This window comes from Sabethes cyaneus, chromosome 2, assembly GCF_943734655.1.
Source record: "Sabethes cyaneus chromosome 2, idSabCyanKW18_F2, whole genome shotgun sequence".
In the NCBI taxonomy this organism is placed as follows: Eukaryota; Metazoa; Arthropoda; class Insecta; order Diptera; family Culicidae; genus Sabethes; species Sabethes cyaneus.
The window spans coordinates 105578630-105606272 of NC_071354.1; the positions used below are offsets into that span (position 1 = coordinate 105578630).

The window sequence follows — 27643 nt, forward strand, 5'->3', positions numbered from 1 at the left end:
GTAGATATGACCAAAACCTCCTTCCAGCCATTCCTCCGGCTATTCTTCTTCGCAAATCTTGAAAACAACTCAGTGTAGAGCTGTTACCAGCGATTCTTAGCCATGTTAGTAAAGCTCTGATAGTAGGCAGGTGGCACCGATGGCATTGTGGTTCTTTAGAAACCCGATTTCTCGTTTGGCTTCTTGGAGATCATTGTTCATTCACATCGTTCTCTTCCATGGGCATTTCTAGGTTAACTTCCGTTCCGCCTGTTTCAGCAACTTTGCCGTTGGCGTTCATCGAAGAACTTATTCCACCCGTCGACCACCTCACGCTCGTTTGTAATCAGATTCCCTCTCTCGACCCTACACATGTCAGTTTTCGGTGTGTAGCCCTTACATGTTTGGTTCATCTTCTCGTAAAACTTGCGCGTAAACGATTGAATTGAAAATTCGTGCATCATTCGGCACCACTAGCCTTTCTGATCCATATATCTATAGTTTCGATTTACTTTTCTATCTTCATCCGGATTTACAGCTACTGTGAAGTTGGAGGAATTTCAGGGTGTCGATTTTGCTACGTTGATTATGAGACCTGGACGTTGATTATGTTGCCTTGGAGCCAACAGAATTATCATCACGTTTGCTCTGCATATCGAATCGCAGATGGGAGAGCAAGTGCATTTCGTCGGCTAAATCGGTGTCATTTCATTGCTCATTGCAGCCTGGGCAATTTTCAATTAAGTTTACTATCCATGGCTCCATTAGAGAATGTGCTCCAGGCAGGGATGGTTCGAACACTTTGACTCAATTTTGATTTATTTGATAGTACCGTCTCAACCGAGCAAAATTTGACAAAGCTGTGTATGGAACATTTGTAGAGCTAACTATTATCTACAACTTTGCGGAATAGTATTGCTGTATCTTTTGTAGTTACAATGCTACAGTGCTAGTACCTCATTAGTAACTAAGTGAACGTTCATGTAGTTACTATATAGGATACCGCCCGTGTGTTGCTACTCCGTTATTGACCAGGACCGATGAAAATTGCAAAATGATGGTTGGAAAAAGCATACTTGGGACAGCAGGCTATTTTTCATTGTGCAACATTATCAGGTCCCTGCAAGCTGATCAATACCGACGCCGGCCACGTCCGAATGCGGGTCCTGGTGGGATGGGAAGGAATGTTAGTCCAATACTTGTTGCTACTAAAGACCAGGGAATCCTCTGCATCTTCACAAGTATTTCGGGAAAGGAATTGTTGTTAGTAGATGGGCGGAGCTAGATGGATAATGTAAGTATGTAAGCATCAGTCATATGAGACTAACCTGGATATTCGAAAATTTTCTTGTAAAGCCAGTAACTACGAAAATTAAGATATAAAAAATACCTTTTTAACAAATTTAATATAATGCCAATGGTGCTCATATACAACCATAATTTAATTTATATCGAAAAATACAATGCACATGCGAGATTTACGGCTCAAAAACCACGTAACAACTTGAACTTATCCGCGATCAGGGAAATCAGGGATAATGAAACGAGTCAATATAGTCCCTAAGTTGATAAGCATTTCCTCTTATCAACGCTAATATGCAGAGATATAGCGCCCTACACGCTTAAAACATTATTCAGCAAAATTATGTCCCATACTTTGTTCGGCTGAGATGGTACTGTCAAATGAATCAAAATTGAGTCAAAATGATCAAACCATCCCTGGCTCCAGGTGTTTTCAAGATTTACTTTTTCAAAATCAATAAAGAAAATCCTGGAATTCTCCACCATAATACAGAGCGTCGTGATATGGGTCATACATGGCCGATCAGTACGGAATCCAGCTTGCCGTTACCGAATAGTAGCGTCAATTTTTTTCGCGAACAGATTAGAATTACCTAGTATTTTGAGCGTGGTACAGTACAGCATATTGCTGCGCCAGTTCATATATTCCGATACGTACCATTTCTAGGGAAGGAAGATTTTTTTTAAAATGACCCGCATCCAGTTTACCGGAAATGTTTTGAATTCCCTGATATTGTAAAACAGCTGATGCACATTTGCTATGACAATACTTCAATTTCAGCTAACGAACGCGCGGTTGATACGACATAATGTGGGCAGTAACTAGATTACTCTGTGCTTGAGTGTTACTTGAGAGTTAGGTCATGAGCTCTTGCCCTGTATACAACAATTTTTACAGGGCCCTCCAGCTTGGCTTATCGTTGAGGGGCTGCTACTGTAGCCGCTCTGGCAATGCTAGCCTTTGCCTTTCTACGTTCATCGATCATCTTCCAGGTTGCTTTTGAAACTTGGTCGGTGCCGGTAAACGAGCTCAGTTGAAATGCGCGTCAGTCCCACTTTTCCCACATCTAAAACAATTTTCACATCGAAGTAACGGAATGCTCAATTTGATTGTGAGATGTGTGGAAGGTTATAGTTACAAAAAATTGCTAACGCTTTGCTCCCAGGATGAAGACTGAACACATTAAATAGAGCATTCGTAAGATATCGGAGACCGATAGTAATGACACATTCCAGCCTTTCATCGCTTGTGATACCGGTTTCATCAAATTCCTGGTATTCTAGTGGAGAATAAACTACTCTTTAAACAACTATTTTAAAAGGTATTTGCCAAAAAATTTGTGAAACAGGAGGCGATTCACACGGTAACAATGGGTGCTAATTGTGACCCGTAACGCTAGAATGTGTCTAATGTAAAATTTTCTATCTAACTTCTCCCATTCCTACTATTTTTGTGAATTGAAGGTAGTTTGCAACTATACTATTTTATTACCACTTTAACCACTCATAACTCTTCCTCTAACTGAAAATCACATAACTTAACTGTAAAATCCGTCCAGTTAGCTTCGAGGTACGATGCTGATCTAACAGGCTAGCCGTCGTATGTTCGAATCTTCACTAGGCGGTGCTTGCTAGATAGAGTCAGTAGGATCTTTGCACTGGCCCCGTAATTTTCATGTACTCAGCCAGCTGTGAAGTCTGTCGATAAAGAAGGGTAATATCTAAAGACGGTATAAACCCAAGGCTTTGCTTAACTGTAAAATCAGTATATCCTGCAGAATGCAAACTACTTTCGTGCTGAACATCTGTGTCAGTTAGTTAATTTCATTATTTATATAAGATTGATTCTCAATTAGTTTAAATTTCACTAAACTATGTTTGCAATTTCGATTTTGTTAAGAAATATTTACGATCATTTTCGTAAAGTGTTGTACGATTTGTGATTTGCTGGGCCGTTACCCTGCAAATTGATTATTCAGATAATAAACTCAGCGTGGGCGCCAATCCAGTACCACTGCTGGTTCAAGTTCAGCCGACCGCCGGGCAAGCAATCTCATGATTAGGCCTTTCATCGCTTGTGGTACCGGCTCGCTACTCGCCGCGGGTGTCGATTATTGGCAAGATAATCATGGATGGAAAATAAACAAGAATGAAAGACTGAAATACTGCTTTAATTTAGAATAAATGTGTCAAAGCATTATTAATTCCCATGGAAGTGCTGTTAACATTTCGTCATATTTTTTTCTATTTTGGTGAACATAGTTTGTTTTGACACTTTACATGGTTGGATGAGAAAGGTCAAAATATTGAGGTTGCAAAGATTAAGGTTTACTAGTTTTTGAACTGAAATAAGTTCATTGTAGTTCATTGTCTATTGCAGCAATGTGCATGATTTGTGTTTGTAAAAACTCTTGGCTGATATCGAATGAAATTCGCAATACTTCTAAAACACTTATTCATGAAAGTCTAATTTAATGAAAATACTGGGTTACATCGATTTATGTTTTGAGAAGAAAATCTTTTTTTTTGTCCTTCTGCTTGTGCTTAACAAGGATGGTGTAAGGTTGGCTGCAAAAAAGAGAAACAAACGTTTATTCGGATGAAATCGATTTGCTTCCGTATATATCGCTTGCTAGCATAGGTTTGTTCGGTGGGAATCGAAATCCTCTTTCGAAGGTTGTGAAGCAAAACCAGCTCCACCGGGGTCTTGTTTGCGTGACTCAAACGAGCAAAAATGTCGTCATCTTCGATACGGTTGGAAGTTGTCAAATACAACAGATTTATTTCAATTGAGTGGTAAAACGCTTGTAGTGTTACGTGCGTTTTCTAACTATAGGAAGTAGCTCTTGAGATATGCTCGTCACTATGTATAATATTTCCGAATGGAGATTGAACACTAAGCCTTTTATTCGGTTCAGAGTCAACTACCGGAAAACGACTTTTTCGCACATCGGATGAATGATAATATTAACACTGCTTTACGCAAGTAGTTTAGCTCTGGTTTCAACTTTTGCTAGTACGTAATAACATTTTACCGCTTTACTGATTTATAAATTCACCTTAAATATGGACGTTGCCATTACATTCGTTACATTTGGAAAGACTATCGTTATGAGAAATCATGTCTTTCTGCAAGGCGATGGAAGTAAGAGTTTTATCGTAAGACTTTCTCATAACATACTAAGCAGAGATGAGTTTTAATATACCATCCAATATGATTACATTGATTGAGAGTCTTACCGTTGATTTGTTTGATATTTATTTATTTATTGTTGTTAATCAATATTGTAGGATATTCCCAATGTTATTTATTATCATAAATACTAAAAGCCTACAACGACAGAAAATAACTTATACAACAGAATATCTCATGGGCGTAGACTGAATATTCTCATCTCATTGACATCAGTGCCAGTGGTTTTCAACTTTTTTTGGTTAACAGCGGAATTCCGTAATTTGCTGCGAGTTGAATTTTTGGCGAAACCCCGTTTGGGAAACGCTGCCCTACATGATGTACCTACTTAGTGAAGATTCAATAGCAGAGACTTGTCGGCTATTTTTCTTTCTTAAGGATGCGAAGCTATTCGATAGCATTTCATTTCCTAAGTCCTAATACAGTTGTGCTTGCTATATTTTTACAACTAAATTTCCCATTACTTCCATCGCATGAGGCAGTAAAGTTGGTGGCGCCGTTCCATCACTAAAGTTTAAGCATCTTGGATGGGGACACTTTCCCACTCGTCGGGCCTGGCACAATCAGTAGTGAACCGATGCCGACGGGAAATGAGCGATAATAAAGAATCTCTATATATTAATGCCATTTGCATTTGCATGAGATCAGCTTAGTTCGAAAGCTACAGGTTTTCGCAGGCGCCAGTGCCTCATAAACTTCATACGGGTTTTCTGGAAACTGCATTTTTCTATAGCCAGTGTTCAGCACTAACTGTATTTAATGAATTAGGTTAATAAATTTGTGAATCATTATTATTATATCAATGATAGTTTAGATAACACTTCGTGAGAGCCAATGGAAAAATAGGGGTGAGATTGTGCCAAGCCATAATGATCGATCCATTTTGTGGATTTCACATACACAACAAAATACGTCAGTACACTCACATTCTTTACTATTGAGCACAATATTTTGACAGATTAGATTGCATCATCCATTTTGGAGCAAACAGCATCATAGGTCTACTAAATAATTTAAACAAATTTTTACTTTTTCTCTGGAAATTTCAGATACTTTGAATAAACACTCTAATATAAGACGAATATATTATACCGTATATAAACTGCCAGTTTTAAGGAGGGGGTGGAATAGGACACATGTTCTGCGGCCGCGGGTTCTCGAACGAAGTAATGGTTACTTTTGTTAAATGATCAAATAGGTATGCCCCCTTAGGATACACCCCTTCGTATATCTTCCCGTTGTTAACCCTAGAAACGCTACTGGCTATATAAATGCTGTCCATTGACTACGAACTCATTTTTAGTTATTTCAGACCTTTCCGGGTTATTTTCGTTCATACTTTTTGTATGATGCGTTGTTTTTGGCCGACCCCCTGCCCCTAATAGTCCACTTAGTTCATGGACGGCCCCATATGAACTACTTTATACTGATATTTATGTGTATTGTTTATAAACATGCTAATGTTCACTGTTTAGGTTTTTAGCCTACCTTTATGTTTTTGGCACAATGTCACCCCCTAGAAGGGGTGAGATTGTGCCAAAGTTCATGCACTTCCAATAAAATTAGGTTTCATTGTAACTAAACCATCTCTACGGTAGTTGTTAATTGAATAATTTAGTATACATTGACAGGTTTGAAATCAACTTAGCCCCTAAATTGTGTGTATTCTGAGTTAAAGAACAAAAATACACTCAAGTCTTTTTTTACACGGTTTGTTTTTTTCGATTACTCGAAAACGGTGCAGCTAAGGAACTATTTACAATCTACGTGAGGAATGTCGAGCTACTCCCAAACGTATTGAGAAATAAATGAATGGTCTCTAAGTTACCCCGTTCTTAATACTCAAAAAACTAAACCGTGTAAAAAAAATACTTGAGTGTATATGCTTTTTTGGCATAATCTCGCCCCGGATGACGGTACACATAAATGGAACATGGCTGGATAACGCGTACCGTCGGTGTCTCGCGTGGTCTTCAGCCGTAGTGGTCTTCAGCCTCTTATCCAGCACCTGCTATCCGAACTTCCTCGTGGTACCAGCTAGGATAAGAGTAACCTTAGCGAAGATCGAGTAACAACCTCCGGTGGAACCTAAAATTATATACCGACAGCCATGCCAGCCGTGAGCGCCTGTGATGATGATCCGACTACACGATGGATCGTCGTTTCCTTATCAGGTACGCGGCTTTATACCACCCAGCTAGCATTTTCATATGTATAAAAAAGGTAAAAATCAGCATTGCGTACAGATATACGTGCTAAATAAATCGTATTTCATGCGCAAAATTGGCATATCCGTACTATTTTGGAGGCGATATACGTGATTACGAATAAATTTGAGTGTTACGACTACATAAGTATTTATATGCGCGAGTCGCTCCGTACTACTCTACAATTTTGTGCTGAAAATCGTATATATGTCATTATCATTATATACGACCAAAAATCAACTTGATCCCACTTTATCCCGCTTTAGTTACGATTACGACTTTGATAGGAGATATTTACGATAGCTTTCGTACATTGATATACGAGTTGGTGCTAGCTGGGCAGGTTAGGGATGGCGTACAACGGTGACTGATCCGAAGCGGACGGCTGACTTATGAAACGTTATGTTAAAAAAGAACATCAAATAATGGAATTTCGGTACTTGGACTTGAACTTAAGACTCTACTTGAAGCGGCACGCGCGGGTATCCTGGCAAGAGACCTGAAGAAGATGAAGGTCGTAGGTGCAACCATTAAAGAAGTGCGATGGCTGAAGACGGGAGAACGCGAATTCCGAAGGTGTGGAGGATCCTTGGCGGCAAAACCCAATTTTCCCAGAGCGGTGGAGCAATCAACGAGCTGGGAACGGGCTTCCTAGTGTTGCACAAAATGCATGATCACGTAATGGATCAATGGAAAGCGATCAATGAAAGGATGTGCGTGTTGAGGATAAAAGGCCGTTTCTTCAACTACACCATCATAAACGTGCATTGTCCACACGAAGGTAGACCCGACGACGAGAATGAAGCATTCTATGCGCAGCTGGAGGCAACGTCCGACAGTTGGTCACGACGGGACATCAAGATCGTCATTTGGGATATGAACGCCCAGTTCGGCAGGAAAGCAATGTATAGTCCGGTGATCGGAACCCATAGCCTGCACACCGACACGAACGATAACGGCCAGCGATGTATCAACTTCTCAGCTTCCCGAGGTTTGGTGGTTAGAAGCACTTTCTTTCCCGACAAAGATATCCTCAAAGCTACCTGGAGATCACCTGACCAACGAACTTCGAATCAAATCGACCATATTCTCATCGAGAGTCGGTTTTTCTCGAACATCACCGTCCTAGCCGTCAACGAGGCCGCAACCGCGGTGTTAGGAGTGGAAACCTCGAGTGCACGAAATGATTGATTTCACGGGAAATGCCAACAAGCGATAGAGAGGAAAAAAAGAGATTGAAAAAATTATCTGAGCATACCCACGAGAGAGAATTTTGCCAAGTATCGACGAGCGCGGAATGATTTGACCACGATTCTGAGGAGAAAAAAGCGCCAGAAGGAGGACAAAGATCGAGAGGAGCTGGAATAACTATTCCGGGCTAATGACACGCGCAAGTTTTACGAGAAAGTGAACCAAATTCGTAAAGAATACACACCTAAAACTGACATGTGTAGGGATGAGCGAGGGGATCTAATCACAAACGAACACGAGGCGGTCGACGGGTGGAAGCAGTATTTCGATGAGCACTTCAATGGTGATATAGCAGCAGGAGACGCAATGGAAGTTAACCTCGGAGTGCCTACAAACGACAACAGCGTATCGGCTCCCGATCTCGAAGAGATCTGGTGAGAAATTCGTCAGCTGAATAATAATAGAGCCGCTGGAAAGGACCGACTCCCGGGCCCGGCAGAGCTCTATAAAAATGGCCAAGAACCGCTAGCAGCGGCACTTCATTGGCTATTTTCTAGGATTTAGGAGGAGGAGAAACTACCGGAGGAGTGGATAGAAGGTGTAGTCTGTCCCATCTACAAAAAGGGCGACCGGCTGTACTAACCAGCTGTAATAGAGTGCTGTAATTACCGCGGTATCACGTTGGTCAACGCCGCCTACAAGGTGCTCTCCCAGATTTTGTTACGTCGTCTATCACCAATAGCAAGAGTATTCGTAGGGCAGCATCAGGCGGGCGGGGCCCGTCCTACTACGGATCAAATTTTTACTCTCCGACAAATCCTCCAGAAATATTGAGAGTACAACGTGCCCACGCATCATATTTTCGTGGATTGAAGGGCAGCATACGATACAGTTGATCGAAAACAGCTATGGCAGATAATGCACGAGTACGGTGTTCCGGAGAAACTGACGCAGCTGATCAAAGCTATTCAGGAGCGAGTGATGTGCTACATGCGCCTTTCGGGGACACTCTCGCGTCCTTCCGAATCACGCAGAGTTTCGAGTTTGAAGTGTCGTATATTTCGTATGTTTATATATATAACTTTTGAACTAAAAGTCCGATCAATATGAAAACAATAGCGACCTATGAGGCAAGTAGCTTTTTCATTTAATACTAAGGTCATCAAAATAAGTCCAGCCACCTGAGAAAAATGAGTGAGATTGGAAAGCGTTACACACACACACACACACACACACACACACACACACACACACACACACACACACACACACACACACACACACACACACACACACACACACACACACACACACACACACACACACACACACACACACACACACACACACACACACACACACACACACACACACACACACACACACACACACACACACACACACACACACACACACATACACACACACACACACACACACATACACACACATACACACACATACACACACATACACACACATACACACACATACACACACATACACACACATACACACACATACACACACATACACACACATACACACACATACACACACACACACACACACACACACACACTCACACAGCGAGAGAGAAAATGCTCAGTTTTCAAAACTAAGTCGAATAGTATATGGCATTTGGCCCGCAGGACCTTTTTTCCATTTCCGGTTTTTCGAGTGATTGCTCTACCTTTATACTATATACACAGACTAACAGACGTAACACTGAAGCCTCATTCCATCGCCAATCAAAACGATCATTTCAAATTTTCACTTAAGCCAAGACTCAAACAACAGTTGCTGCGCGAGAACGCCGCTCGCCTGCGCTGGCGCTGTTGTCAGATAATATGCAAGTAGATTTATAGCATTGCAAAATTTATAGCAGCCTACTCTGGCGTAGCGCGAAGACTACACCAGGTGATGCTAGTGTTTTTTTTCATGTTTTAGGGGTGTCATTGGAACGATGTTTTGTTAGAAAATTTGTTCGAAGTGTTACGTCTGTTAGTCTGTGCTATATATTTACATAGTAGAAAGGCAAAACATCATAAATAAAAACCGCGTACATTTAAAAATGGTCACAAAAAACGTGTTAATTCCAAATCTCTGTTGTTCAAAATATCGCTGTAAAAATCGCGTTAATGCGAAAAATCAGCGTTGCTTAAAAAATTATCATAAAAATAAACCGTGTTATTTCAAAATTCGTCATAAAAACCGTGTAAAAAAGACTTGTATATGAATTTGTTACAGCACTGCAAGCTACAGTACCATGTGTCAATATTTTTGGATACTGGATGGACTGGACTCAAATTTTTCCTGTATTATCTAAATACATAATGGAATATTATGGTACATTTTTTAAACGGAAACATAACCGTATAAGAGATTATTTCACTGCACATACGAATACTGTTGCTCTTCGTAAGGTACGGGCTGGGTACCAAATTCAATTAATATGAAACAATGATCAACTAAAGCGAATATTAGTTAGATACACTACAATCAGGGCGGCACGTCATCGTATATTGCCTTTGCTTTCGAGATTATGTGAAGCATCGCGCTCCACCAGGACCTATTTGATATCCTTCGCTTCCGGAAACGATGCTTTAGCGAAGGCTGTCGATTGCATCAGTTGACCGTCTTGCCACAAGCCATGGCTAAGCACATTAGGGAGCACAATCGAGTTCTACTAATTAGTTTTGGGCTGGCATAATCGCCTTGAATAAAGAGAATGTTTTACGAGCAGAAGCATGATGCTACTCCTGGACTATCATGCATTCTTATCTATAGATTAGTCAACCGCTAAATGCATATGGTATATTGTGTTACCAGTACATATATCGTTGCACAAACTAGTTTTTATGTACATTAAGGACTGAGCTGAATGTTCGTTTAATTTTAATCCCATTAAAATATAATGGAAAATTTTTGTTTTTCACCAATTTAAAAAGAATGCTTTCGAACAACTTTCAAAAGCGTTCGTACTTCAGAAAGGCAAAACAAATGGTACTGAACTGATTATTTTAGGATAGGTACGAGTTCATTGGACGTGAAAGAAAACAAATAAACTAATAATTAGACCAATTTCAATTGTTATTATTGGTTCAATAGGGCGTAAGTGGAAATGTAAACAAACTGAGTGAGAGTTATTCTCTGCAGACGAATATACTCTGACGCACTCGGGCTGTTCGTTTGCGGTTATGTTTTTTTATATAGGACCCGAGAATTATTAAAAACGGTATTATTTTGAAGAAGTAATATAATATATGCTGTAATAAAAACCCCGCTAATTCGGTCACTGCAGGATAAAACATTTGACTTTTTGAAATTTCCGACGCGCAATTTCCAGCGGCTTTTTTGAATGGAACAAGAAAATCAACACCTCCAGAAAAAGATGCTTTATTGGCACAAAATCGGACATTTTCACACAACCAAAATTATATGAAGCCAATTCAAAATCACTAATATGTTAAAGCGATTTATATGTCTATGCTTAGTTCATAACGGTTTGGAATTAGCCTTGGATCAAAACGGTCAATTGAACTGTGGAAAAAATATTATCCCGTTTGCCGAAGGCACGTTGAAAGTTTCATACAAATGGGAGATGGGGTTAATTTGAATCGTTTACTCTTTTCACATGGTATTGCCCCACAGAGTTGAAACATATCATTTACAGTAGCCTAAAATGTATTTTTCCAATTAACCTTTACGCTTACTATATACACACACGCAACAGAACACGCAACTCGCCTGGTTTAAAGGTCTTAAAGGGATGGACCACCTATTTTGATGTAAGAACCAGAGAATTCCAATCACAGAATCCAGCCAGAGCTTATATGCATACATAGGTGTGTACATATATTTCTCATGAGTTCGCACCCCGGTACAAATATCCAATTTTAACAAATTGAAAGCATATTCGATGTTGACAGGTTTCCTAGCAGCATTCTTATTCAAACCAATCTCGTCTCTGGTTTCACCGATTCACTGCAGGGCTGTCTGATAAGGTGCCTACCTATGTGTGTGCTGGATAGAGTTTATTTTGTATTGCGCACAGGTGACAGCTCTGGAGCAGTGAAGGAAAATGGAGCGTGTAGCGAAAAGGTGTTACGCATTTGTTTGCATCTTCTACTGGTACTATAATTCATGAACAGACGACTTGATTTGGCCTTGTTTGTCAGTGATTCTTGATATATAGGAACTAAGTTAACCTATGACAGATAAATATTCTGAGAAAAACGCATTGGAGCATTACAACAATTCCAGGTTGTACTTGGCTTCAAATTGACTGCAATTTTCCATTCGAGCCTTGGTGGCATTTATATCGATCTTCCTTCACTTTCCCTATTTTCTGCAAAGTAATGGGGTGAGTAAGCGACTGATGTACATAAATTCCGAACGTTCAAAGTGAAGGGTCTCTTGCTCCTCTAGACGGTCAAAGGACGAAGAACGAAAAATTTCCAAGAATGATTGACACGAAACACCCTAGGCACTGACACTAGCAAGTAGGTCACTTCCCTAGCAAACGTGTGAACATGCTGGTGATTGGTGTCAGAGGTGTGAATGTTAGGTAGTTATTTAATTTCCGCATTTATTGCCGACCGTTTAACAACTGAGAGCAATTTACCCTTCTCTTTTGATAGTGGGCGGATAAGTGAAGCAATCAGGAAACCCATTTGTCGCTTTCAATTTGATATGTACTTCAGGGTGAGTTTCTGTACTAACAAGTTCAGTGTTATTTGTATTGTAAACAGCTTTCGGCGTATTGGTAAAATATTTTTAATAGATAGTTTAAATCGTTATTGAAAGTTTTTTCGCAAAAATTGTGATGCTCCGCATCTTTGGTCACACTAAAAATTACATAGGGTAGAGTGCTTACGATTTTCACACCGAAACAGAACGAAAAAAAGTCAGTCCACAATCATGGGCCACACACACAATTGGGGGTCATTTTAGCTTTAGCTGCTAATATCCGTTTAAATATCACCTAGTATTTGATCAAGCTATTAGTGCTTTTTATGAGCAACAATTTTGTCAATGAATTAGTGTAAAATTCATGCATTAATCGGCAGTGAAAGTTAGAATGACCCATAATTGTGTGTGATCCACGATTGTGGACTGACTGTACGTTGTTTAGATTCCGAGAAAATCAAGTTATCAAGAAAATAAAATGAGCCGGACCTGGGGAAGTGTATAGAAGCGAAATAAAAAAATGGAAACTCCATAGTGTGGGGATCAAAGCATTTTATGTTAAGCTGATAACTTGTATCAGTGTTTATTTGCTGAATTCACCCATCCTCAATACATTGCAACCTCCTCAACCTTGATACTTAATGATGTGTGAGAGTGACCAACGCGCTAACTATTGAAACGCGCGAAATGACACGACCACTTCAAAGCACTGAATACAGAGACTGGCCATAGCAACTCAGTAACTCGCGAGAACTTGTCATCATTAAACTAGCGACACATGTTTCGTATCTTCAATGAGTGTCGTTGGTTTAGTGATGCGGATTATTGAGTGATCTCTCAATTCAGTGCTCTAGACCACTTGGGTTGTGATCGGTAGCAAGCAAACCATACTCCCGATTTGGGAACGACTCTACACATAGCTTCAAGCAACGTTACCGAGTCTGATTTGACAAGCGAGTGCTCGAGGGTTCAAATATTAGTAGAATTAAGCCATTCGATGCTAGGTGATTTCATCTAGGGTTTCTTATCAGGCCCCTTCCTTCATGTTGAATTCTATACTACTCCGATGTGTCCTCTTGACAGTGTCACTCTTATAATTTAAGTGTACTGGTTAGAAGAACGCAATGAGCTCTCGCTAGGGACACTTATAATATGGGATAGTACTGGAAATGAATAACAACGTGGTGAAGTAGAGCAAGTTTTGAAGGAAAGGTAAAAACCCAATACACACAAATCTGTCTAAGAAATGGTGAGTAGTGAAAGAAAGAGCAAGCTTGATAGCTCTAGGACAGCAGGTCTTATAGTCACTAAATCGACACTATCAATCCCTCCAAATTCACAATAGCTGTACAACTCAACTGGCTGAGGAGCGGGAAGTTTACCAAGACTATAAACACCCGAATCAGAAAGACCACTGATGCCTTTTTTATCATGTGTGGACTCATTACTGCGACCAGTATTGTTTATCTATTGTAATATCGCCGGGTGTTTGCTGGTCATACACTGCACTGCACTGCATTTCTTTTTGCTATAATCGCTATTGAGTGAGCAGTATGCTTATTAAATTTTATGCGTGCTTGTGTGTATTGGGGTTTACCCTTACTTTAAAGTTTTATAGCTTAATCTACTTTACCCACATATACCAGTACTATTTCATATTATAGCCGTCCCTGGCGAGGACTCCTTCATTCCTCTGATCGGTACACTTAACCATAGGAGGGACTTTTGCACTGTCAAGAGGCTTCAGTGGGTAAATATATAGAATTCAGCATGAATGAAGGGTAAATGAGGGGCCTGAGAATAAACCCATGCTAAAGTCACTTGACTGGCTTGGCTCTACTAAGATGGCGAATGGCTTGATTCTACTAAGATTCGAACCCACGACTACTCTTTTTTTTTTGAAACGATGGTTCACCATTGCACCAACCATTGTGGCTACGGAGCCCTCCTTGTCAGTGTTGCCTTTGTGGGTCTTTGGATTGTTTAACGCTCAAATCAGACCATTCCACTAAACAAAACACGAATGTTCTAAGTGGTGGGTATCGGCAAGGATAACGCGCAAACTGCAGCTGCATGCTGCATCTTCGTAAACTGTTACTTGTAATATATCGGTCGAGCTTAAATCTCCACACTTGGATCTCCAGCTCGGAACTTCATCGCCGTTGTTACCAACGCCAAATTAAAAAAACAATAACGATCGATCGAACGCTTTGTGTCGGTCATACCTTTGTTTAGAGAACGACCAATGTTTTACCATTCGTCAGAACTTGCCGATATGTCGGGAGTACAACGTACCCAGGAATCGTATCTTCATTGACTTGAAAGCAGCGTACGATTCAGTTGATCGAGATCAGCTATGGTAGAAATGCACGAGCACTGCTTTCCGGACAAATGAACTCGACTGATCAGAGCTACATTGGATTGAGTGATGTGCTTCGTGTACATCTCGGACACATTCTCAAGGTTGAGACAAGGTGAAGGCTTATCCTGCAACCCTACTAGCACGGTTGTTACAAAGTTGTTGTGGTTACCGGAATATAACTTGTTTCAGTCGTAATACGGTTGCTACAACTAAATGGACCTGAGATGTGCTACTTGGGAAGTTTTTCAGCATCGCTCTTGAAGATGTAACTCGAAGAGCGGGCATCGAAACGAGAGGCACAATTTTTAGCAAAAAGAGCCAACTCCTAGGTTTCACAGATAACTTTGATATCATAACCTAAAACTTTGCGACGCGGAGGCTATCTACGTCAAACTGTAAGCCGAATATAAGAGGATTGGGCTAAAAATAAATACGTCAAATACCAAATATATGAAAGGAATAGGTTCATAGGCGACAAACGCGCGCCATGAGCTGTAATCGTTGATGGTCACGAAATAGAAGTAATAGATGCGTTCGTGGATGTACAATCGCTGGTGACAGGGAACAACAATATTAGTGAGGATATCCAGTGGCGCATTCAAGCAGGAAATCGAGCCTACTTTACTTTTCGGAAAACGCTTCGATCAAGAACCACACATCGCTGTACGAAGCTGGTAGTGTGCAAAGCTTTCACTAGACCTGCAGTTCTTCATGAACTTGAAGTTGTAGCGTTACTCATAGAAGACATACGCGCTCTTGCCGTGTTCGAGCGGAAGATGTTGCGGACGGTGACGGGATGGATTTGACGGAGTACAAGCTGATGGCGGAGTGCAGCGAGCTTGGAGAGATTTCCATCGTACATCTTGCGAAAGCGGATGTCGGTTGACAGGTCGATGAAAACGGTTTATTCAACAACCTCACCGGCACCAGGAATAGAGGGGCCTGACGGGCAAGATGGTTCGACCAGATCGACAGTGACGTGATTGACGATGAGTGGTCCAAGATCGAGAGGAAGGAGACTTGATAAATATCAGCTACATTTGGAGCGAGTTGATATTCAATTTTTTAGTATCAACTGATGATTTTAAGCACTAACAACAGTCACATAAACGTAGTTTTCAGGTACATGATCGACATTGTTCGGCTTACATTTTCCAATATCAAACGGCAGACGCGTTTAACAGCGATATTTTGATTTATTTTTATTGTAGTCCTGTATCAAACTAGTTGGATAAATGGTTATTAAACAAAAATTGTTTCTTGGATAAACTTACATTCACTGTTAAGCACGCTAGCTGAATCGGTTGAGTCTTCTGGGAAAAACTCTAGATACATACAATATTTTCACATATTTGCTTTTTATATAAAGCTTTACTTTAAAGTTCTTTCAAAAGCAGTGCTGTACTTGTTGTTGTTGTTGTGAGATAAGACTTCACTATGTTTTAAATGGTGAAGATGTAAGCTGTCAAACGTCAAAAATAAATAAACAAAGTGGCAAAAATGCTTCTGTATAACCCACTTCGGTCAACTGTCAATGAAGTTAAAGTTCCTAGTCATTTCCTAAAATCCATTTCAAACGGACTCACAACAGGTGCAAATTAGAGCTGTACTATAACCTAAATTGAAGTACTGTTGCCATAGTTACATGATTAAAATCTTGAATCTTGAATAAACGGTAAATTATCATAAATTGAGGTCAAGGCCGAATTATCATTACTACCGTATAAAAGCCGGGCAATCTACGTCCCAAACCATGCAGCTGTGTAATCAGAAAAAGTAATTAGGCGTACTTTTAAAAGCTTATAAACATGATATCTACATCTACACCAATAATAATTCACATTTTCACTTCTACGAAAATAAGACACAGTTAAGGTATACTTTCCGTTTTTTTTTGTGTCACAACTTCTCAGCAACAAAATCGTCTTTCAAGCAGAACCTGCCGTGTATTTCCCGGAAAATTCATTAGTAGCCAAGTTATGCGCTTGTAACCGGAAAGAACCATCCGGTGTTAATTGAAAAGCGGTTTCTTGGGTAAAGGATGATTCTGTTTGCTTTGCCGAACACAACAAGGGTCAACGTTCCCACCGAAAGGGAAAATAATCGGTGTGTTAAAACAAAATTGCCACTGTGAAATTGCGTTGGAGTTAAAAGGTAAATGGGAATTTGGTTTAGGATATTGGTTCGATCTGTTTCAATACCGTTTGATAACAGATCGTTACTCAATATTGACTGTGGTTTTGTGTATCGATTTATTGAAATACACTAAAGTCTTTTTTTACACGGTTTGTTTTTTTTCGATTACTCAACAACGGTGCAACTTAGGGACCCTTTGCAAACTACGTGACAAATGTCGGGCCGGTCCCAAATATATTGATATAAATGAATGGTCCCTACGTTGCCCGCTGTTAATAATCAAAACATCATACCGTGTGAAAAAAGTACTTGAGTGTAGAATTCTAATGTATTTTATTTAGTACAGTATCATTTATTTATTTGATGCTCTGCTGGCTTCCACAAAAAATTCACCCGATGAAAAAGATATTTTTCACCCTATAATACGCTTTTCATCAGGAGAACGAAACTAATGGACAAGTTAATGAAAGTTATGAAAATTTAATTTGTAATTATTTAGTTTTATCTTAATGTTTTGATTTTAGTTTTTTTTTTGATAATTTTGTTACCTTCCTATGTGAATATTTCAAGGAAACTATGTTTTAGAATGAGTCTCATAGGGACCCTGTTCTAAAATAAATATATGGACTTTCGCCAATGGACTAAATAGATAAAAGAAAACATATAAACAGATGACTCAATGATTGTAGTCATCAATCAGAGGCCTATCATCGTAGTCACTATCATCAAATCTATATCGGATTTCATATCTCAACGGACATGTTTAGAACAAACTGGAAGCGGTAATATTTTCGCTTCCACCGTGCAACTCCGCCTGTTGTAAAGGCGATTTCATGTCATTCCGGCAGCCGGGATATACGGGCGTACCTACCAACCAGCCGTCGGTGTAGTCGATGGGAAGAACATTTATCACAGATGCCAAAGAAATTCCATAAACTATACTCTGTGTGCTTGACGGTAAAGCAATTCCTAGCATTCCGTTTCGATGCAAATGAATTGTCCCGTTCATAGGGCTTCACCCTACTGTGTCTACTGTTGGGTCTTGAATTGAGCATGGTGTGTACGGAATGTATTGCAGAAATTCAGATGGTATTGCATTTCCATGGAATAATTTTTTTCCATCCCTGTACATGAATGCCTGCGATCATGTATGCTTCACCGGTCGCCAGTTACTGTTGATGCGGTTTAGATAGTGTCTTAGCGTGAGCGATTAATTACCGGTACCTGATGGCTTTAAATAGCGATATGAATGATTTAAGCTTCGGCGATATACTTTCTTGAATTACAACCAAACAGCCTACTTGTTATGCTTTATGTCAGATTTGAAAAACATATATGTAATTTCCATGGAAACTACTTACCGATACATTTAGTATCCGGATAGGGGAAAACCCATTTCATTTTATCCTTTATAGGTATTACTGGGTAGGTACACACTTAAAAAAATTCGTTGCGAATTCGGTAAAATTTTGCCGAAATCTCAACAGCCGACCGTTCGGTAAAATTTGTTATGTTACTAAACGTTACTAAAGATCTGTAAACGTCGATACGCACCATCGACATTTTTACCGAACGTTCGGCTGTTTGCGTAAATTTAACCGAATTTTTAAGTATGTAGGTAGTATCGGTTACAAATACCGCAATGAATAAATTTCATAAGGCTCTAATATATGCAGGTACGACTATGTTGGAGTCGCAATGAACAATATGTTGGCCGCATTATTTGAGCGGAGCAATGATCCCAATATCTTCTTCTGCCAACTTGTTCCGCGGCTTTTGCACACAAGCGTACATGTGAGCTGAGCCTGAGTTCGCCAACATGCTCAACTGGGGGCATTTGTAGAATTATAAAAATTATTATTTAGTGATAGGTAATTGATTCTGTTCCTCCCATTTCAAATTAGTTGATGTCATGACCGCGTACAGAGTTATGTACGAGTAAATAGAAAGAAAAATCACATCCGGTGCTGGTTCAATCACGAGACTTGTCGGAGCGATTGTCGGCAACGTAATGCTTATTTCTATCGCACTCACCGATCAGATCTATCTTTTCGGTGGTAGAAACAAAGAGTAGTCATACAAAAATAGTATCGTCGCATAGGAGTATGAGGTGGGTATACAAGAATGATAGAATAGGGAGAATATAACGAAACTAGGTATTAGATTACCTAATATAACTGGCGGCAGTAGTTTAGTTAGTAAAACATTTGGATACCAACCGACAAGGCATGTGTGCGGCGTCACCCGCCACTGCCCAACCTAATATATTATTGGTCTATATCGAAAGTTTTTAGTTCATTCAATAAATCATTCTTTGCATCAAAAACTTTCTCCCTTTCCGAGATTGAATTTTATTGCAAAAAAAAAATCAAGATCTAGGTGTAGATGTAGGATAGGTAACTTAGAACTTTTTCATCAAAAAGCTATTTTCATCAATTGCCCGCTAACAGTGACAGTGACTATCATACATCCTCTAGCGTTTAGCGGCTGTATTCCAGTTAACAAACGAGGCTAACTAGTTTAAGGACAAAAAAATCATTGAGCTTTTTTTTAAAAGCATAAATCAAGACCAACAATTGAAAAGTTCAAAATGTAAACAAATCGAGTAAGATTTTACTTTCCTATAATAGAGCTTTCCATTAATGGTTGTGTTGGTGCTTTTTCACGGCGTAAATGTAGCTGAAAATGAGTCCGTCGAACAAAAACTTGCATTTCTTTGTTACCAAAATACGGATTACATTTTTTCTTCCGCTGGCTTTAATACCAGCTTATTCTCAAACTGTCTGTTTGAATTTTGAACCGAATGAGAAAATTGATCGATTTGTATGCTCTATAGTATAGAGTGCTGTTTGGTTTCATGAAGAGAACGCATTTAACATTCAACAAGCTTCCGGCATCCTGGCGACGTGGCCGGCCCTCCGTAGTCTCCCATCTTTCGCCATGAGTACGATGGGAATCTCCAAGTAGTGCCTGCAGTTCGTGGTTCATACATCTACGCCTCTCTCCGCTTTCCGCTTGTACTCTGCCAAAAGTAGGTAATTAGATAGATAGATAGATAATAACATCTATCTAATTTGCACTTAAACGCCTTTAGTATGCATGCAAACTACCTTGAATTCACATAAATGGTACGGGATTGTTGGATAGAAATAGTTACTTCACTTTTCCCGTTATTTCGATGTCAAAATTATTTTGAGTGTACAAATGTAGTTGAAGCGAAAGAAGTGCTAATCTATTGGAGAGAAAAATATCCATTAAATTGGCATCTTCAATAAAGGGCCAAACCGAATGCTGCGTCAACGCATCCGTCAGCGTCAATTTGACAAAACTGTCAGAATAAAGGGTTAAACAGAATAGTGCGTCAACGCGTCCGAAAGGTTACACGTTCTGAGAGCAAGTACAAACTACACTGAAGTCGTTTTTTATGCGGCTTTTGTACGCGAATTTCAGAATTGACGCGGTTTTTTACGCGAATTTCGGAATTTACGCGGTTTTTACGTGATTTTCGGAATTTACGCGGTTTTTTACACGAATTTCGGAATTTACGCGGTTTTTTACGCGATTTTCGGAATTTACGCGGTTTTTTACGCGGTTTTGATTTACGCGGGACGTATCCTTCGCGTAAAAAGCGACTTGAGTGTACTGTCAATCACGTACGCAATACAATCTCAGTGAACACTGTCGAAATATTGTAACTTTGCTCTGTTTACCTCAACTTGACAGCTTGTACAACAAAAGTTAAAGGTCAAGTTGACGTGAGTAGAGTTGCCTTGCCAAAAGCATGTTAATATTTTCGAACATGGGCTCGCGAAACACGGATACAAAGGCTCGGGAAGAAATCAGTATTCAGTTACCCAGTAATCTCCTTTTGCCATATTTACACTATATAAATATCAGATTTTATTACAAGACAAATAGTAAATAGTTCATAATTCAGAAAAAAACGACCTAGTGAAAAAATTTAAATATTACCAGGGTTGGCTCAAAAGTACGATGCTGAACCGAGTCGTCATCCTATGTTCTAAATTTGGCTTGGAGGACTGTTGGTATCACTATTATTATGCTATTAGACTCGTAATTACCCTCAACACTAAAAAGTCAGCTGTAAAGTCTGCGGATAAAGCATAATGAAGTCTCTGATAGAAGTTTTAATTCAAACTCGTTCTCGATACAGACTTATTATAGAAAGCGTCAAAAAAAATTGTTTGAATTGGGTAGATCAAAACTTTAGTATGAAGTATTCCACCACGCACACATATAAAGATTTTTTGACATTAGCTGTGGCCCTCGCTGAAGCTGTTTGCAGTAGAAATAATATCAACAACATTAAATTCCAAACTTTCCTTTGCTTCCCTCTCACTCCTACATAAACGAGCCCCAGTTAATGTCATTCTCGTCGTAACCGCAAATTACTTTATAAGATCGAAGTTTATTCCAGTACCTGTTTTGTTGTGTTTTCATACCGTTGATATTTTTGATAAATCATAATGTCGATCTTACCTGAAATAAAAACAGAAAAATATCTTAAATTAGTAGGGTTATATGTTTTACAATGAGGAAGCAATCAAAATAACAGTTATTTCAATTTAATAATCGGTTCCTTCTTCCCTGTGAGCTTACGACCTAAGACCAACTAAATAAAATCACATTCCCGATTAAGTCGTATCTCGACTCGCGAATATGATATAGTAATACTTTTATGTGTTTATGAACCGTTCATGTTCAATAAACATTAGTTAAAATTAGTACATAATAGAAGAAAGTAACTAAGGCATCTAGTTTCTGACGTTTGGTATATTAAATTTACTACATAACTCGAACTGACAATACAAAAATAAATATTTGGTTAAAAGTATAAATTCTCAAATAAATCCGATGAAAAGTTGTCTAGCAAAACGATATAAATCAATTCGTTTTGTTACTGCATCTCTCAGCAGAACCAGTTAAGTAATTCATTTTTTAAATATGCTCTTCCGCACCCCGCCTCGGTGTTGCTATTCTTCCAAGAATATCTGAACATTTTTTGATTGATTGAGGAAATGCACCATCGTCAAGATGATTGATTGTTTCAGCGAAATATGATTTTAAAAGCTTATATACACCAACCGTCTTCTGGTTATTATTCTCTTGTGGTTCCCTGGAAGAAGATGGAAATGCATTCGACGTTGCTTTACCGCTGGAGCTCTTGGTGGTATGCAATTGAAACGCCTGATGACACATTTTTCCTTTTTCCCTATTGTTTCGTTGGTGATAAATTACTCCCGCTGTCATGAATTATCAAAGGGTAAAGCGGAAAACGATCCATGCCCTACTTACAAATGAAGATATTTTATTTAGTTACTACGTTACCTTAGTTCCGTTTGATAATTCATGGTTCAAAATTGTCAAATTTCAAGAAACGTTACCAACAAATTCGTTACTGCACAGACTTTTATCAGTAATTCAGTCAGAATTCGTATGTTCATTAATTTTGAAAATAACTCCCATTATTTATATTTACACAGTGAATGAATTCTGCATAAATTGCTCCGATCCGTACCGAAGAACACCCGCAATCGTTTGAAAAATTTATTGATTGGCAATAAACCATGTAACATGGCGTAAGAAAGAGAAGTAAAATATTATTCCTCAGTCGCCGCGGTGCTGCATGTTCGCAGCTCGACATGTTTTATTCAACAGAGATTTTCTCGGAACCAGTTACCAAATAGCCTTTGGAGAAGCCCAAAAACCAAATACAAACATATGGATTTATATTTATATATCGTACGGATGGGCATTTTATCAATCTGGGCGGCCAAAAGTCAATTTTATAGTTTACTCAAAGGAGCGTAAAATCCACAATGAAGAAAGCTGGAGAATAACGTGCACAAAAAGTACCTAAAACATGTGGAAGAGAAAAAGGGCATCGAGCTTTCGTAATCTATTAAACAAAGAGCGCGTATAATAAGTAACTTTACATAATAAATTGATCATAGTGTGAAGAAAAAACCATATCATTATTTGTACACCTTGTATTGTGCAATAATTTAACTGAATTATTGAAACTTTGTTTATTCATTAGATTTTTTAAATGAAAAGGTTCTAGGTTAGATTATGTTAGGAATCCAAGTTCTTTATATTTCATGTATGTTCCATGGGCTAAATGAATGTGACTGTTTAAAGAGCAATAGTTTTACATTTCTCAGTGCAAATTGATAGTCAAAAATCTTTTCCTTCCCAAAAAAAGAACTTTCCTTTTTTTCTTTTCGTAGTTGATGCTATTGGAGAGAACTGAATCTACTTATACTCTGTTGTTTTGTTCCTCAGGTATCGTTTTAAGGTAATATATTACGAGATCTTGCTTTCGAAGTCTCGGTTGTTTGGTTTCGAAATCGATGAGATATTAAAATCCTTTTTATTTCAATAAGTAAAGGCAAAATAAGTTACCATCACGTCTTATGAGAAGACCATCATACCGTAACTAAACCATTCAATTTAGTCCATGGCCGCTAATTTTCAGTACCGCGGGTACCTAGTGCTAGACTTTACTTCACTTATTTGTTCCTATTAGATTCGATGCAAACATTAGTTTTGCAGAAAGTTGTTCGGCATTTAGCAATATGCCTTGGGCAACGAATTTGTTACGTAGCTTTAGCCACTCTCTGAGTACTGCGTTCACCGTTGTCGAAACCTGCTTTTCAAATGATTATAGGGTAAGCGTACCAGTAGTGGCGTATTTAGTAGTAAAATTTCAAATTTTTGGTCAAAATACAGTGATATCAGAACAAATATTCATGCACACCCTCACGATATGATTGAAACATTCTTAATCTTACTAAAAATGATGGTTGGAATCATTAAACATTCAAATTTTGTTAAAGAGAAAGATTTTTTCTACGATCATTGGTTTGCCTGTTGTTAACACTGCTGTGAAGCAGGTCAATGCAGAAGGCTTACCCTTCGGGGACAAAATTTGACATTTGGTTGCTGACAACGGAAGTTATGTCAGAAGAAATAATAATAATATAATAAATAAGAAGTTATAAAAGAGAATCGATGTTAAAGCTAGAGACGAAATTTAAGGCATCTAATTCTAAATTGGTTTCATTCTAAATTTGTTATTCATGCATCTAAATTAAAATTGGTAAAATTATATAAAATTGGAAACTAAAGTAAGTGAGATTAATACTATTATAAAATAAATAAAAAAAATAAATTGCTCATATCTAAATAGCTGAACCGCGTAATTGTTAACCGGTAGCAAAAACGAGGCAATATAGGTCAAAAACGGTGTGTAAGAGAGTGAGGATTGGAAAATCGTTGTAAGTAATAACTTGATTTATATAAAACAAATTCTTAGTGAAATACATTTGCAGTTGAGGCTGCACATAAGAGGCTGCTACAAAACTTGGATAATTCGATTCCGAACACCTGTAGTGGTGGTATGGTTGCTACCGACGTCCCTAGATTGGAGGCATCGCGAGCCCATAATGGAGGCAACACATTAAACATTCAATTACTGCAATAAAAATTTATACAAACTGGCTCTTCTTGTTTGCATGAGCTTGCGTACTCACTTCATATGCTCGACAGATTTAAATTTCTTCAATTCATGAATAAATAATATCAGAAAAAGATCAAATTCAAAACCTATTTTAGCAGCTATGCAAAATTATATTTTATTCAGAAAATCTTAACAAAACCAGCGAAATATTTCTATAAATTTCATTTTACCACTAAGAGAAAAGACGATTATTTCAAGTTGTGCTGAAAACCGGTATACATGCCCTTAGCGAAGAGCGCCGATCCAGCAGATAGTGATGATTTGATAAGCTGACAGCCTTTAGTGTAGCATAACGAAAGTATAAACAAAAGATCTGTTGAAAAGTTTAGATTCATTTGTTCTCCGATTAGGTATAATTTATTCCTAAATTAAAATACTAGTGAAGCAAATAACTTTATCGAAGTTCGTCCGCAAAATAATAACGGTATTGATTACGTATCTGTGCGGTAAATTATTCATCTAACTATCTCTTAGGCTAGTTAAATAAAAAAGAATGTGCAAATTTCAGGTTAAAGTGCAAGTGGCTATCTTCGATTGAATTAAACTGTTTCGCTCGTAGAATCTATTACATAAAGGGTGCGCGCAGTTAAGCCGCCATCCAAAGCAAAGGTATATTAATACAATATATTATTAATGTGAATATCTAAAGCTAAAGAAGAAAAAAAAATTTAACTATGTTTAGATTAAAAAGCGTTTCGGAAAACTCGCCAACCGTTTTGTAGTACGAGGTCGTAGGGAAAAAACTATTAATTGTAAGTGAAACAAATTTGATTTAATATCCAAATTATTAAAATAAATATTGATTGCAGTTTAAGCTGCTTTTGAAGCTGCTAAGGAAACGTGGTGCATTTTCTTCAAGGTAAATCCGAACAAACTTAAAAATTAATAATCGGATTTGTACCTAACCTCTAACGATGGTGAGAGCTGGAAACTTTACGTTAACCCCGTGCAGTAGCTGTGGGAATACGTCGGAAATCGACGAAGGCATGGTTGCCTGCGACAACTGTGATATGTGGTTTCATTATCGGTGTGTACGCGAAACTGAGGAATCACTTCAACACCAAGAGAAATGGTTTTGTCCGTCTGAGACCTGCAAAAAGACAGGTGAAGAGTACCTCAAAAAGGCAGACGATGCCAGCAAAGGAGCCAAGTCGAAGAAATTGCCCGTACCTGATGAACAATCGGACAAGTCTAGCACCAAGTCCGACCGTCAACCGATTTCCACTCTGGATAAAAAACTAAAAGCGTTGGAGAAGGAGCAAAAGACGAAAGAAAAGGAAATAGAGATGGAGCGAGTACTGAGGGAAAAGCGGATGCAAATGGACCGAACCCTGAAGGAAAAGCAACTGCAAATGGAAAACGAGTTGAGAGACAAGGAAACGCTGCATGAGAAGGAATTATTGGAAAAGGCGCTGCGAGACCAGCAAGCTCATGCTGATCGTATGCAAAAGATGCGGGATACGTATAAAAATGCAATGATAGACGTTGCGAGCAATGCTGATGCGCGTCATCAAAATAAAAAGGCGCAGAATGAACCGAATGTCGATAAGAGCATGTCAGCATTGGAGAAGGAAAATACCACTACACCGTTGCGCAATCCGAGAGTCACAGTACACAATGTATCGGAAAAGCGACAAACAGCTGGCGTAAGAAAACGACGTGAAATCGCGGAATCAGAAAGTTCGGAGGATGAGTACGGTTCCACTGGAGAAAGCAGTGACGATGATAGCGATGATGAAGAGGTCGAAAGCGTTAATTCGACACCCGATTCGGAAAGCGACGAAGAGTTGAAATCGTCGGAAGAAAGTTCAAAATTGCGGAAGAAGAAGTTAGCCTCAAACGGGCTGGGGTTAAATCCTACTAGGCCGACCAAAGCTCAGTTGTCTGCGCGTAGCGGAATTACGAAAAAACTTCCCATTTTTACGGGAAAGCCTGAAGAGTGGCCTTTGTTCATTGGCAGCTACGAGGCCTCTACCAAAGCTTGTGGGTTCAACGACGTGGAAAATTTAGTCCGCTTGCAGGAGAGCCTGAAAGGCTCTGCCTTGGAAAGTGTTCGTGGACAACTGTTGTTGCCTAAGTCGGTGCCAAAAGTAATTAGCAAATTGCGTTTACTCTATGGCCGTCCGGAGCAGCTGTTGCATTGTCATCTCGAGAAGGTGAAAAGATTGGAGTCCCCAAAAGCTGAAAAGCTAGAAACATTTATCCCATTCGGGAATGCGGTGGAACAGTTATGTGACCACCTGGAAGCAGCAGGGCTGAACCAACATTTAATTAATCCGCTTCTAATTCAGGATTTGGTGGACAAGCTGCCGGCTAGAGACAAGCGAGAGTGGGTGCGTTTCCGCAACAAACGAAAAATTCAAACGTTAAGAACGTTTTCGGATTTTCTAGCCAAAATCGTGCTAGAAGCGTGTGAAGCCAACGTAGCCGTCGAGTATGTGCCAGCATCCAGTAACAAATATAGGGGTGCCAGAAAAGAAAGGTCCAAGGAAAGGGGAGCGGTGTTCAACCATAGTTACGCTGAAAATCCGACGAATAACCAGATATCTAGCGCAAAACCGTGTAAAGTCTGCAAAAGAACGGACCACCGTCTTAGATTCTGCCAAGACTTTAAAGCACTAGCCTTCGCCGATCGCATGAAGATTGTCGAAAGATGCAAGCTGTGCAAAATTTGCCTTAACGAACATGGTAACGCTCCATGTAAATTTAAAATAAAATGCAACGTTGGGGAATGCCGACAGCGCCATCATCCGCTGCTACACTCAGCTAATAACGAAGTTGTCATCAATACACATATACGATCGTCGGGATCAATTTTATTTCGAATCATTCCAGTGACTCTGCATTGCGGAGAAAAGAGCGTAAAAACGCTAGCGTTTCTCGACGAAGGTGCCTCTATCACCCTGGTAGAGCGCTCGATAACTGACCAACTAGGTGCTGAAGGAGTCAAGCAACCGTTGACTATAAAATGGACTGCTGATGTCACGAGAACTGAACCTGATTCTAGAAAGCTGAACCTGTAGACCTCCGCTCCGGGA

At 39.2% G+C, this 27643-nt stretch overlaps 1 protein-coding gene across 1 annotated transcript in view; it reads right to left on the reverse strand.

The window, feature by feature from the left end:
• The window catches only part of LOC128735813 (zwei Ig domain protein zig-8-like), an 82102-nt gene extending 59820 nt beyond the window's left edge, over positions 1-22282 (reverse strand). The window contains exon 1 of the mRNA XM_053830298.1: positions 22169-22282. Coding sequence (XP_053686273.1) covers positions 22169-22282 — 114 coding nt within the window. The remainder of the gene's footprint in view (positions 1-22168) is intronic.
• Between the last annotated feature and the right edge of the window lie 5361 nt (positions 22283-27643).